Source organism: Schistocerca serialis, chromosome 2, assembly GCF_023864345.2.
Source record: "Schistocerca serialis cubense isolate TAMUIC-IGC-003099 chromosome 2, iqSchSeri2.2, whole genome shotgun sequence".
NCBI classification, from domain to species: Eukaryota; Metazoa; Arthropoda; class Insecta; order Orthoptera; family Acrididae; genus Schistocerca; species Schistocerca serialis.
Genome location: NC_064639.1, coordinates 832,031,047 through 832,046,865, shown reverse-complemented (window position 1 = coordinate 832,046,865; position 15,819 = coordinate 832,031,047). Strand labels below are relative to the sequence as shown.

At 43.8% G+C, this 15,819-nt stretch overlaps 1 protein-coding gene across 1 annotated transcript in view; it reads left to right on the top strand.

Annotated features, from left to right (window-relative positions):
- LOC126456448 (acyl-CoA Delta-9 desaturase-like) overlaps positions 1-15,819 on the top strand; it is a 218,777-nt gene that overhangs the window by 66,034 nt on the left and 136,924 nt on the right. Inside the window, exon 5 of the mRNA XM_050092198.1 lies at positions 5,381-5,678. Within this exon, the coding sequence (XP_049948155.1) occupies positions 5,381-5,678 (298 nt within the window). The remainder of the gene's footprint in view (positions 1-5,380; positions 5,679-15,819) is intronic.

The following is a 15,819-nucleotide window of genomic DNA, read 5'->3' as shown; positions in this document are numbered from 1 at the left end:
CAATCACAACTGCTATTTCGAGGTAAGAGGTGCCCATTAAAGTTTTCTCACAGAAAAAGACGGACCATACAGGTTCGTCTGTGATACTGCGCGGAAAACATTAACCGTCGTTGAATCTCGCTCATGAGCCATAGTTTCATGAGGATTTTTAAGTGAACCACATTCTCACATTGTGCCATTTAAGCCCTCCAGATAAGTGGAAGTTCGCTTGGCGCTGAATATCAGCCTGAAGGCGAAATGTTCGTTCTCAAATGCTTCCCGCATTGTGCTGCTAAACTGAAGGCGTCGGCCATAATTTTTTCTGTTTTAATTATTGCATGAGCTGCAGACGGTACGGTTTGAAATGAAACCGTCGTCGCAAGATCTCCCTCACAGTTTGCTGTGTTGTTCCATGTACGTGGCTTGTGCGGACCATTGACTTTTTTTGTAATGGGTACAAAACTTCCCTTCCCCCTCTTCACGATTGCCTCCGGCACACTTGATCAATCGGTACTTTTCTCTTAACTGAGACAACCAAAACACAATGCTCTGTTTGCATGGCGGTTCCTTTCCATACTATCTTCTGAATAAATGTTGCACTGTTGTAACAGATAAATATCTCACACATTCCATCACATAAAAATTCTTTACTCCTTCGTCACCATTTTGTCAAGGCAGTGCACATGGAACGCCAATTCGTGGGCACAATGCAAGCTCTATGAGTTTACGGTTCTATTCATGAATCATCACGTGCAAACTTTGAAAACGAATGAGTCATTTATAGAAGCCCTTTACTGCACACAGACGTTTGTCGCCAACTCTAACATACCCCTCTGGGACTTCCACCCAGCAACACGCTACGACTTTGATCATAAAAGACAAAGTATTGAAAGAGGTCAGCGATAGTGACGCACTTAAATACAAATCACAAACAGAAGTTCTTAGTTATTCTGTGCAAGGGGGTATGGCATTGAAAAGTAATGCATCTTCCATTTTCTTGATAACGAATCACTCCCACTCTAATAAACAAAAATACTTTTCTTGATGTGAGCCCATTGTGTAGCAACCTCACTCACTGTAGAGTACATGTCACCACTGCGTGAATACAATCCTGCGCTCTACGTGGCATGCGGAATACGGGTTCTTTTAACCATCGTTTGTCTAATTTAGCTCATTCTACAGTGGCAATCCTGATCAGCTCTCCTAGGTTTTCGTGATGTGACAGGACGTGTTCACACATCTCTTTTCAATCGAACCCAAGTATGTTCCATGGGCTTTATATCGAGAGCGCACGGAGGCCAATCCACGACTGATGAAATGGTAGACGATGGATGCAAGATAGACTCGAGAGTTGTCATCGATAAACTTGAATTCTTATACCACACTCTGATGAAATAGTTCAACGGTGGGGTGGGAGATGTTACCCCTGTATTCGTGAGAGGTGGGTTTGCCCTGGAGACACAACATTAGTGTATGACCCCGTCACATGTCGCCACCGTAGAACGTCACCGATTCTCCACCTTGCTGTTTCAATTGACAGGGCGGGACTGCAGCATTACCAGGTTCCTGGTATCAGATATATTCGGCATACATCTATGAAGCGACCTTTACGCCATGTTTCCAAAGTTTATCCTTGATAATTTTGTGACAGGTTGTACCGTTCAGCATGATGTCTGTGTTCGAGGGCCAAATCTCTCAATGGTCATCTAGAATACAAAGAGGCGTTGTGGAGCCTGTTTCGCACAGTTTAGATGTACACGTCCTTCCGAGTCATTGTCTATCGTAGTGGCAGTCTGGTCGGAGTTCCTTTGGGCTAGAAGTTGCAGATACCGGCCATATGCCGTAGCCGTTACCCTAGGGTGATCAGTCAAACAAGCCACGATCGATATGAGTGTTTAGAAAACTCAAGTGTATCACATCACTCTGTGTCACAACTATACACTTCGCTCATTCTCTTATTGACAATCGTTGCTGACATAAAGGAACAACACGTGTGAGATCATACTCTCGTACCTGACTTCTTAGCATCGTAGAACGTCCATATACTGCCCACAAAAGTCACTACACTGTTTTCTGAACGAAGGTACGTGTAATTGCTTCACTGATGTGCAATGAAATCAACATGGTTGCCATTTATGCTGCTATAGGCAAGGTTGTTTACATGTTCAGTCAGTTGAAAGAAGACGTTTGGATTCACCACGCCGTAGGTCGAGGAGGAATGCGTTTGCGACATACACATGTGAAGCAAGACTTCTTTTGAGCCGGTGCAGAATTTATTTATGATGTACACTAAAATAACTGCTTAGGTATCATTTTATTTAATCCACACCAGCTGTAAATTACTCGTTTGGCCATATTTTCATTATCAGATTCCCTTTGTGGCTCAACTAGCCACAACTCTGACGAATTCATTTTTTCTTTTAAAGCACTGTTTGGTATGCATTGTAATGTCTCTTTTTTTCTAAATAGTTACAGATATACAAAGCAGACACATCTAAATGTGCGAAATAAGTAAAATAACGTGATCTTTTGTGCTTTGAATTAAATTTGAAAATGTCTAGTCAAGTGGTTTTGGATATGCAACATTTTTGTCCTTCAGTTTTCTGCAAAACCAAATGCTGTATTTCGACTGTCACACTTTCTACCCATCGCATCGCCCGCGTAATATACACTCCTGGAAATTGAAATAAGAACACCGTGAATTCATTGTCCCAGGAAGGGGAAACTTTATTGACACATTCCTGGGGTCAGATACATCACATGATCGCACTGACAGAACCACAGGCACATAGACACAGGCAACAGAGCATGCACAATGTCGGCACTAGTACAGTGTATATCCACCTTTCGCAGCAATGCAGGCTGCTATTCTCCCATGGAGACGATCGTAGAGATGCTGGATGTAGTCCTGTGGAACGGCTTGCCATGCCATTTCCACCTGGCGCCTCAGTTGGACCAGCGTTCATGCTGGACGTGCAGATCGCGTGAGACGACGCTTCATCCAGTCCCAAACATGCTCAATGGGGGACAGATCCGGAGATCTTGCTGGCCAGGGTAGTTGACTTACACCTTCTAGAGCACGTTGGGTGGCACGGGATACATGCGGACGTGCATTGTCCTGTTGGAACAGCAAGTTCCCTTGCCGGTCTAGGAATGGTAGAACGATGGGTTCGATGACGGTTTGGATGTACCGTGCACTATTCAGTGTCCCCTCGACCATCACCAATGGTGTACGGCCAGTGTAGGAGATCGCTCCCCACACCATGATGCCGGGTGTTGGCTCTGTGTGCCTCGGTCGTATGCAGTCCTGATTGTGGCGCTCACCTGCACGGCGGCAAACACGCATACAACCATCATTGGCACCAAGGCAGAAGCGACTCTCATCGCTGAAGACGACACGTCTCCATTCGTCCCTCCATTCACGCCTGTCGCGACACCACTGGAGGCGGGCTGCACGATGTTGGGGCGTGAGCGGAAGACGGCCTAACGGTGTGCGGGACCGTAGCCCAGCTTCATGGAGACAGTTGCGAATGGTCCTCGCCGATACCCCAGGAGCAACAGTGTCCCTAATTTGCTGGGAAGTGGCGGTGCGGTCCCCTACGGCACTGCGTAGGATCCTACGGTCTTGGCGTGCATCCGTGCGTCGCTGCGGTCCGGTCCCAGGTCGACGGGCACGTGCACCTTCCGCCGACCACTGGCGACAACATCGATGTACTGTGGAGACCTCACGCCCCACGTGTTGAGCAATTCGGCGGTACGTCCACCCGGCCTCCCGCATGCCCGCTATACGCCCTCGCTCAAAGTCCGTCAACTGCACATACGGTTCACGTCAACGCTGTCGCGGCATGCTACCAGTGTTAAAGACTGCGATGGAGCTCCGTATGCCACGGCAAACTGGCTGACACTGACGGCGGCGGTGCACAAATGCTGCGCAGCTAGCGCCATTCGACGGCCAACACCGCGGTTCCTGGTGTGTCCGCTGTGCCGTGCGTATGATCATTGCCTGTACAGCCCTCTCGCAGTGTCCGGAGCAAGTATGGTGGGTGTGACACACCGGTGTCAATGCGTTCTTTTTTCCATTTCCAGGAGTGTATGTTTGATATGTACTGTATCTGTAACTAATATACTTTTAAGATATTTGTCACTTATCTATACATATACACACATCAAAAAAAGTTTTGCGTAACATCGGTTCCGAGAGTTCCAGAACCTGTACAGAAAATTGGAATAGACATCAACATAAACATTATTTCCGCCCTTTTTATAACTCATGAAAACCACACATTGCACGTTGTACCACCATACACACACCTTCAGAGGTGGTGGTCCAGACTGTTGTACACACCGGTAGCTCTAATACCCGTTAACGCGTCCTCTTGCATGGACGCATGCCGTATTCGTTGTGGCATACTATCCACAGGATCATCAAGACACTGTTGGTTCAGATGGCGCCACTCCTCAACGGCGATTCGGTGTAGATCCCTCAGAGTGGTTGGTGGGTCACGTCGTCCATAAACAGCCCTTTTCAATCTATCCCAGGCATGTTCGACAGGGTTCATATCTGGAGAACATGGTGGCCACTCTAGTCCAGCGACGTCGTTATTCTGAAGGAAGTCATTCACTACATGTGCACGATGGGGAGCGCGAATAGTCGTCCACGAAGACGAATGCTTCGCCAATATGCTGCTGATATGGTTGCACTATGGGTCGGAGGGCGTCATTCACGTATCGTACAAGCGTTACGGCACCTTCCATTACCACCAGCGGCGTACGTCGGCCCCATATAATGTCACCCCAAAACAGCAGGGAACCTCCACCTAGCTGCACTCACTGTTCAGTGCGCTTAGCCTGACCAGGTTGCCTCCAAACACATCTCCGACGATTGTCTGGTTGAAGGTACAGGGTAGCGCACGAAATGTGTTACCATTTTGTTTTTGAATATAAACTTTATTGTCAATACAATATGAAAGGAACATATACTACAATGAAGACCCGTCCATGGAGATTTGTTCTAACTCAGCACCTGCTCAATATGGCCACCATTTCGTTTCCTAACTTCCTTCAAACGAACACTGATGTTATTGATTACCCTACGGCACATGTCTTCCGTAATTTCACCGCAAGCTTGAAGAATAAGCCTTCTGCAGATTCCAGTGGCACTTACACTCCCAAGTTTAGAAACGCATTTTGTCTGCTGGGCTGAGCGAGCGAGTTCAGTACTACCTTCGTGACGTACGCGCCACAGCCTGTCTTTCTCGTGGGCCTCGGGCCCGCTGTCGGTGACGTCACACCGAGCGCGCCACGATCTCCGGGTTCCGGGATATACGTTTGACTGTACAGACTTGTTTATTTTTTAAGGTGGTGGAGTTTTCGGATATGACGAGTCGGGCGTTTTCCGCAGGTCGATCAGCGCGACGGACAGCCTGGCGATGGGGGCGTTCGGGCTGGGCGAGGGCTGGCACAACTTCCACCACACGTTCCCCGGCGACTACAAGGCGGCCGAGCTGGGTGGCGGCGCCGTCAACGCGACGGCCGCCTTCATCCGCCTGATGGCGGCCCTGGGGCAGGCGTACGACCTGCAGACGGTGCCGGCAGAGGCGCTGCGAGCCAGGGCGGCCCGCACCGGCGACGGCTCGCACCCCTCCGTGGCCGCCGGCAGGCCGCCGCTCAGCGCGGGCGGCGCCGACGCGCACTACAGGGCGGGCATCCGCCGCGCAGCCGGCGCCTGCAGCTAGCCCCAGCCGCGCCACCGGGCATCTGGCCCACAGTCAGCGTCTCCCGACGTCCGAAAACGGAGCTGAAAGACGACTAGCCTGTCTGCTGTATACGAAGTATTTTTAATTGGCCTAAACTTGTAAATACTTTGACATGTCCTATATCCTTGTAAAAAGAGATCTACGGACGAATAACGCTACTACTACTACTACTATTACTAAAGTCAGCAGTACATTGCTCTTTGTCCCACTTGGAAGCGTACAAGCTTCTGACGAGCGGTAATTTCTTTTTCCGTTTTTTCGTTTCCTGTTGTTCGTTATGGCCAGGTAGGAACCATAAACCAGTTATGCGATCTGAAGTTTTCTCGGCGTATTTCCAATTTGAATAGTTCTCGGGTATCCGACCGGGTAGCGTCGTAATTTCTCCACAATATTTCGGAAGACGTACACGCTGCCATCTTCAAGTGGTCCCTGACGAATTCTGTCCTGTTCCTCTCGGCGCCTTATATATACTAGCCGTTACCCCCTCCACCGTTCCGCTCCTGGTGTCTTCGATGCGGCCGGCACGGCGGCTATTGGAGGTGGTGGGGGAAGCGGCGCCTGGGTCTGATCTGGGGTCTCCCTGCTGCCGCCGTCGGGGGCGGTCATCGCTCTCTGGGACAGCATCCTCCTACTTCTGCGACTGCATTACTGAAGAGGCCATCGAAATCCGACTACAGGACGATCTAATTACTAAAGACAGCGGCCTTCAACTTAGTTAGGCTTGGAACCCTGCACCGAGCCTGGAGAGAAAGATGCGGTTCCCGAAATCGAGGACCGCCCCCGACGGCGGCAGCAGGGAGACTGCAGACCCCCGTTCAGACCCAGGCGCCGCTTGCCCCACTACCTCCAATAGCCGCCGCGCCGGCAGCACCAAAGACAACAGGAGAGGAACGGTGGAGGGGGTAACGGCTAGTATATATAGGGCGCCGAGAGGAACCATCTGAAGATGGCAGTGTGTATGTCTCCTTAAATATTGTGGAGAAATTACGACGGTACCCGGTCGGATACCCGAGAGCTACTCAAATTCATAAACAGTTACTGTTCTTTCCCGTTTTGGTTCCTGTGTCATCCAATCTTATTTAATATTTTCACTGTGGCCCCATTTTCTTTTGACACACCACCTAACGACACTACTGTCATCAGTTGTTCCTTAAAATGTCTCTAATTTTAATACTTTCCTTCCAAAAACATTTATTTATGCTGTTCCTTCTTCTTTTACTATATGAAGTAGGAAGAAATGGCCACCAGTAAGCTGCAGTTAGACATCTAGACATCTATTTTTAAATACTTTTTCATTTATTTTATGGACATTTAATCCATAACACCTTAGAGTCTTTCAGTTTGGTTATTCGTAGCTGCACCTTACAGTTTTTGTTCTTGTATTCATAATGAGTTATTTTTTTAAATCTAGTCTTCAAATAATTATCATTCAATGAACCAGCTAGAATACTCAATGGACATTAATAAATGTTAACCCTAGCAGTGTACACTTCTGAAGTCACATGAACTGGTCACGAGGGTCACTGTGGTCCTCAATCATTTGCTGAAGAAATCCGCTGAATATAGAGTATTTTATACTTCAACTGGACTCTTACATAGTAAATGCTTATCATTTCACCCCTGTCATGAACTTTTTCAGTTACTATTAGTATTAATGCGCCCAAAATTCGAGACTAAGTAAAAACTGTCGTGGAAGCTTTCCAAAGATGAAAGTCAAGCGTAATTCGGACCTAAAGACTCTGCATTTTAATTAGATGAAGGTGCTATTCATTTAATTAAATGTACGTATTAAGCAAATATTTGAGGTGTTCTCAATTGTTCATAAATCGATTCATTCATTATTTCCTCACTCTTGTCATATAGACTACAGTATTATCAGCAACTGGCCGACCTCTCCTATTAGGAACAGCTGTGTTCCAAGAACGACCATTCTTACCGTGTGCCACTGTGTTTTCTTCACCGCTCTCTGAAAATTCGGCGGACTGATCAGTTTCGCCAGTGACCATAACTGCTGCAGGAGCATCAGCTTAGGAATCACATTTCACAAAGACAGTGACTTACGTCACTTTCACAACGTCGTCTTTCACAACGTCGTCTTTCGTCATTTCAAAGTCCCATTTTCTCATACATATACTCGACACTCACCGACAGAACAGTTACGCGATATCTTCTCCAGCGTTATAGTGACCCCTCAACATTTCTGTTAAATAAATTAAACAACGATGTTTCACAGTTTCTAACGTCCATCCTCCACAACGTCTCACTCAACACTGAATCAAAATTGGTGGTAGCGGACTGTGTATGTGCGGTGGTGCAGACACAGCAACGACCAAGAAACGTCAGAGCCAGACTCACACTGGTGTACACTTCTATGGCTAATACACAGACCACATCAAACATATTTTAAAAGAGTACAGAATATCATGTCCAAAGGTGCTATATCGACAAACTAAATTACTCTCAAATAGTAAAAATGCTCCTCGAAATGAATTTTCAGTGATTGCTGTAAGAAGAACTCGCACACTGTTTCCATTGAAATGTGAAAAAATGTTCTGTGTGAAACGGAGACCTGATGAACGTAACTGCTGTATAAATATTTTCCTCGTAACTTCATATTTGCAGGAAGACAACAACACATGGTTCACAACTCTGATCACTTCATCCTCAATCACAGAATACCGCTGCATTGGTGTCAGTTCTGTTCTAGTGATACACAAAACTTTCATGTCCAAATCTCACGCTACAAACCGTCGTGATGCTTCGTGTTGACGAACGACAACCATTAAACCAGATCTTGGTAGAAATGGTACGATGTCTCTCCATACAGTGCCTTCCCCGTACGAGTTTTTGATGTCTTCCATTGTTCTTGCCACTTCGATATCAGGCGGATTTTTTTTTTCTTTTCTGTGGAAAGGCAAAAGATTTAATCCATTAATTATTGCCTCCTTTACCGGCAGGTCAGTCTTCTCACTATCAGTTACACCACTACCTCTATTGTGTAATTGCGATACTGCAGTCTATACCGTAACCACGGTATTATGTTAAGTTAGAAGCTGTGAAGCAACGCCTGCAAAAATGTATCCATTACTCTTTTGTTGCATATTTCTGAAACCTTAACATCTCGGATGTAACCAATTAATTTCTTTAATTGGGTCTGTTAGCCTGTTTGCAATCATTCTTTGTAAATGTGCAAACTATACCGACCTTCATTGCCTTATTGCTGCTGTTATTTCTCTGTTTTCATACATTTCTTTATTACTGCTTAATTTTCATCATTCATTTTCTCTCAAATACTTCTTACTCCTCCAATGTATTACTCACCGCTAGGATTCATTTGTGTAGTGACATTTTGATCTTATGTATGAATATCTTGATGTGCACTCTTTAAACATTTTTAGTTATTCCTCATTATCTCTCCGTTTCGTCAGTCATCTTATCTAAGGCAGATTCTTCTAACTGTTCTCTCGAATTATTATCTTCTAACTAACTCGATTTTCTTTCTATTTGAGCAGTATTCGTTATTAAAAATCTTGGTGCATTTTTCATTTTTTATGTTAGTAGAAGCGTAACGAGAGTGAGCACAAGTTAAATTATTAAACTGATGTCAGTAGACCTTCACCTGTAAAAGCCAAAAACTCATATGCAAGTCCCAGTCCAGAATACGCTCATAATCAGCAAACACTCGCTGAAGTATAAATGTTTCGCTCTAGAGCGTGGTTAAGAAATTGCACCGTCGCCTTCGAGTGACTTACGAAGTATTTGATTTCCTTGATTTTCTTGAATCTTACACTTTCTTCTTAATCTCAGTCGTTCTCGGCCATCACGCTCTTTGTCAGTTAATCTCGCTTCACTACAGAACAGACACGAATAATTTACCGATTCCATATAAGCACGGACGTTCTCTGGTATTAAATAATGCTGGCGCAGAAATTCAAATGCGGGAAGATGAAAACGCTAACACAATGTCTTACAACTATTCGCTTCTGCATTCATAATAATCTGTATAATAAATTAAAAACTTTAAATGCTCATGTAACGAACATAATTAGTTTACCACGAGAATTCGCTGACAAAGTGAACAACAATAGTACAGACGATCGTTTGTTAACGCCAATAGACACATTAGAGAATACAAGACTTCCGGGTAGTACAACAGCATATTACCAGGAATAAAAATAGGATCAACTGCCGCTGATGTCAGAAATAGCAGAATATGATACAGGAGTCGATGAATGCTTTCAAGTCAATAAGCTATGGCAGCAAATAATATTGAATAATTCAATGAAGGAACCTCCTATACAGACGTTAAGTTTATAAAAGAATTCCGTTAAAGAAACTTCCTTGGCAAAGAACATACCGCCTTCTGTGCTGCCTTATAAATAAGATAGCGTACAAGAATTTAAATTATATCAGCATTCAAAAAAGGCTAAACTTTCTCTCCAAAGGTATGGATGCATGGCATCAAGGGTGACAACTATGGCAAAAAGTCTGTAGAAAATCATCAGGAATGGTACTTGAAATACTTATGACTTATTGTGCTACAAATAGAAAATTTAAATACGAAAATCCAAACGAATGAAGTTCAGATGTAAACATGGAATAAAAAGGCACGTGACACCCCTCTTAGCGGGAGGCGGAATACTGATGCCGTTCTTCTGCCAGAGATGTCATAGATATCTGTTGGCAGCAAAGAATTACATTATTTATCAGTGTTTGTACCAATAGATAAATAGTCTTGTATGTCGTGTGAAATCTGTACATAGTTTAGTTCATGTATTACCAAAGGCAATGTTGTTTTATTTCGTAAATATCTTCAATACTAAATTTACACCTTTATACGAAGATTTTGGGATTTAGTAATGTTTTATGTATCTGTATTTTTTTAAGAGCTTGGTGACAAGCAAGATTCTTTAAGTCATAATTTGCGAATAATTGCTAATTTGGATCCGTTCCAAAAATTACAAATGTTTCGTCATTTTATATGAAACAATCGGTTTTCCTTGTTAATAATATTTTAATAGAATTAAAAATTGAGACATCAAGATCAGAACCAGTGAATATTTGAAGTAAATAATTGTGATGTTTAATGATGTGTAACTATGATATGTGTGTAACTATGTAAATATAGAATATTACAATAAAACTAAAAATATGTGTAAAATGATTCTGATGTTTTCAAGAAAGAATGAGAGAGAAAGAGAGAGAAGAAGTGAGAGAGAGGAGAGAGGAGGAGTGATGGAGAAGTTAATAGAATTTTCTGTTTTTTATATGTGATATAAATCTACTTGTAAACACCACAACAGCATCCCTGTTAATAACTAACGGAGGATTGTGGCATTGGAATGCTCGTTTATGCTGGGTGAGATTTACTTAACAAAATTTGCAAAATTCATGTTGCCACCATTCGTCGCTAAGAGACCCATAGATCTTGAAGCTATTTCACATCCCCTCGCTTTTCTAGGGCTAAATCGTCCATCTGTTAACTTTATCACTCTTAATGATACTTGTTAGCTCTTCAATATTCTTGTAAAATAATACGACGCTATAACTTTCACTGACAATTCTTATTGGAAATCAGTTAATCGTCCCCAGCTGGTTCCATTTTTAACCAATTTCTTTATTCATTTGTTCTCTTCTTCTCAAATTTCACGTGAGTGGTGATTTATGTGGTTTCAGATCTTCACACTTTTTACTACTTTTACTCACCAATCTACCAGCTTCTAAGGACCTGAATGAGATTTTCACTCTGCAGCGGAGTGTGCGCTGATATGAAACTTCCTGGCAGATTAAAACTGTGTGCCAGACCGAGACTAGAACTCGGGACCTTTGCCTATCGCGGGCAAGTGCTCTACCGTCTGGGCTACCCAAGTGCGACTCACGACCCGTCATCACAGCTTTACTTCTGCTAGTACCTCGTCTCCTACCTTCCAAACTTAACAGAAGCTCCCCTGCGAATCTTGCAGAACGAGGTACTGGCAGAAGTAAAGCTGTGAGGACGGGGCCTGAGTCGTGTTTGGGTAGCTCAGACGATAGCCGGCACGGTAGCTCAGCGTGTTCGGTCAGAGAGCCAGTTGGCCTCTGTAATAAAAAACTAAGTGGACGGATCAACCACCGAACTTGAACAGGGTGTCTTGCGACGTCCGCAACGACCAAACACAACGATCAATAACGAACAAGACGCAAAAAAAAGAAAAGAAAAGACGGTAGAGCATTGCCCGCGAAGGCAAAGGTCCCTAGTTCGAGTCTCGGTCCGGCACACAGTTTTAATCTGCCAGGAAGTTTCTAAGGATCTCCTTGTCGACGGTACGTGTAGCTGTAACTCAATCGGACCCATCCACAACAGAGCCATCTGGTTCTGGTCTACTTATTGTATGCCTTAACCATCTATAATTTTCCTTCTTATTTCTAAGCTGACTGGTATTCATTCAGCAGCCTTCAACAACGCATCACTTGAAATCATATATGACGATGTGGCGTTAATAATTTGCTGTGCACAGTGCTTTATGAACCCTTAATGTTCATTGATGGCCAATCCTCAACGTTACTTGGAAATGTTCTGACTGAATCAATTGTAACACCCAATGTCTTAGCCTTGATTTGAAGTCCCACAGCCTTAGCTACACACTCTAATTTTGATCTTTATGTACCCGAGGTTAAGTGTGTGTAGAAAGCGTCTTCATCAAAGTCTAAATCCCCACGATAACTATATATCTCAGCTGCTATGTTTAGACCATGATCCCCACCATTTATGACACGAATGTGTGTAATGCAGTGTCACAAAATAATTGTGCCTGAGAATGATATAAAAGTGGACCATGACCTAGGTAGACAAAAACGAAATAGCAGGATGTAACATTTTGTGCAGCATTCAGCACCAGCTATGGTTCCACTAGGTCACAGATTATCCAGCATCGGTCTTGACGTTTAAAGTAAATTTAAAGAGTGACATCTTGAAATACGACCATAAGTTTCTGTTACTACAAGACGTTACTAGGAGATCGAATGCACTCTACTGAACATTAGATAGGGGTACATTACAAATGCCATCATATACAAGAAACTTAGTTAGGTTAAAACCAATAACAAAAATAATATTGCAAAACATACAACGTACAAGGACTATCCAGTTTTTATGTTCAGTAGCATAACCAACACAATCAAAACAATGACGTCATGAAAGGCTGCACACCACAGCCAAGTGAGACAAAAGCCTAGCACAGAAGTAAATCTAGCGAAACTTATCTGCAATCGTATACTGTTTTCTACAAGTACACTGAATGAGCATCGATACTTGTTCGGTAACCTAACTTGTTCTGCATCTTGCTATGCAGTATGAAGTCCAACATGTTCACCGCAAGTAAAATACACCAGACGCAGCAAATGATGCACGTGGCATCCGCAATAGCGTAATGATGTACTATGTTATTCTTACTCGGTATACTGGCAGAAACGGAGTCACGTGTCGGAGCCCATCCTTTAAGCTAGATGGTAATGCTAAACCACACCAAAGCAAGCTTCAACAATTCACCATTCTATCGACAAAGATGATAATAATCTAGAGTCAACTAAAAACAGTAAATGTGACGTTGTTGGATACCAACTGCACAAAAAAGAAATCGTCTCAATAAACTGTGCTACTATCGCACCTGCCATGGCTATGCTCGTAAGAAGTAGCGACCACTCACAGTGTCTCTTCAGATAGAAACATTCCAAACAAATCTAACGATGTTTGTATCGCAGTTGCAGAATGTTCGTTAGACTACCACCAGTTGCTCAATAAAGTATAATTTTAACGTCAGAATTTAGTGGTATTTGTAATATGTAATTCCTTAAGTTTATTAAAGCCGTAGTACATATGCAGCAAAAAATCTTTTACTGCCAGTCACTTCAATTGTACATCAATATCACAGAGGAATTAAGCGTGGTTTTGGGTGGTTTGATTACTGCTACGTCAATCTTAGACTCATACTCATTTGTTTTCGTGAACATGGCTGAAGCATTTCTGTATGTGCAGTATAATTAGAAGTTACTGTTGACAGCCTTATAATGCCAGTGTGTAGTGGATTCCAGACGGTCAATATACAATGGCAGATTAAGAGAGGAAAAACGAAAGATAAGATTTTAACGTCCCATCGACGACTATACATTACTGGGAGAACAAGCACAGACTGGAGAAGGAAATCAGTTTTGTCCTTTTAAAGAGAGCCGTTCCAGCATTCACCTTGTACAATTTCGGGAAATCGCGGAAAACCAGAATCTGTATATCTGGACGGGAATTGAATCCAATTTCTCGAGATTGCTAGTTCACTGTCTTACCACTGAGCCACCTGTTTCAGCATGTTAGAGATGGGCAGAGGGGAAAATCGGAGGAGGCCTATTCAAAGGAACCATCCCACCATAGGCCTGTGGCGATTTTTATAAGTACATGTTTTTTATGTAAATCTCAAACAGGAAGTAATTTAAAAGAAATTAGAAGCTAAATCATAATAACAATGCCACAGCATTACTCACTTTTGTGAAGATTAAATTTCCTTATAAGGCCTGCCGGTGAGAGAGGAAATCATTAACATATGCAGTACATATTAAAAGTTGAAAGATTTCGGGAATGAAGTATACGCCACGGGCAATTTTCTAACGCTGAGGAATGGGTTTGGCCATCTCGGCTGTCTTCAGCCAATAAATATTATCACTTTGCTCTTGGGCCTCTATGCTGACAGTTATTTGGTAAGGTAAATACACTGAAGAACCAAAGAAACTGGTATACCTTCCTGATATCGTATAGGGCCTCCGCGAGCACGCAAAAGTGCCGCAACACGACGTGGCATGTATTCGACTAATGGCTGAAACAGTGTTGGAGGGAACTGACTCCATGAATCCTGCAGGGCTGTTCTTAAAGCCGCAAGAGTATGAGAGGGTGGAGATCTCTTCTGAACAGCACCTTACAAGGCATCCCCTTACAAGGCACCCCAGATATGCTCAATAGTGTTCATGTGTTGGGAGTTTAGTTTCCAGCGGAAGTGTTTAAACTCAGAGAAGTGTTCCTAGAGTCACTCTGTAGCAATTCTGGACGTGTGACGTGTCACATTGTCCTGCTGGAATTGCCCAAGTCCGTCGGAATTCACAACGGACATGAATGGATGCGGGTGAACAGCCAGGATGCTTACGTACGTGTCACCTGTCAGAGTCGTATCTATACGTAGCAAGGATCCTATATCACTCCAATTGCACGCGCCCCACACCATTACAGAGCCTCCACCACCTTGAACAGCCCATGCTGACATACAGGGCCATGAGGTTGACTCCATACCTGTACACGTCCATCCGCGCAATATAATTTGAAACTATACTCGTCCGACCAGGCAACATGTTTTCAGTCATCAACAGTCCAATATCGATGTTGACGTGCCCAGGCGAGGCGTAAAGCTCAGTGTCGTCCAGTCTTCAAGAGTACACGAGTGGACCTTCGGCTCCGAAAGCCCATATCGATGATGTTTCGTCGAATGGTTCGCACGCTGATACCAGGATTGAAATCTGCGGCAATTTGCAGAAGGGTTGCATTTTTGTCTCCTTGAACGATTCTCTTCAGTCGTCATTGGTCCTTTTCTTGCAGGATCTCTTTCCGGCCGGAGCGATGTCGGATTATCTGATGTTTCAACGGATTCTCTATTTTACGGTACACTCGTGAAATGACCGAACGAGAAAATCCTCACCTCACCGCTACCTCGGAGATGGTATGTCCCATCGCTCGTGCGCCGACTACAACATGACTTCCAAACTCGCTTGAATCTTGAAAACCTGCCATTGTAGCAGCACTAACCGATCTAACAACTGCGCAAGACACTTGTTGTCTTATATAGGCGTTGCCGACCGCAGCGCCGTATTCTGCCTGTTTACATGTCTTTGTATTTGAATACGCATGCCTATACTAATTTATTTGGCGCTTCAGTGTATATTCCAGCATAACAAGCAAAAGTTATTTTTCATTTTCAAATACCAACTGTTCTCCCAGGAGCGTCATAAGATGGAGATTTGTATAAAGCATTTACTGCAACTTATTCTCCTAGTGTAACTGGAAATGTTCTAA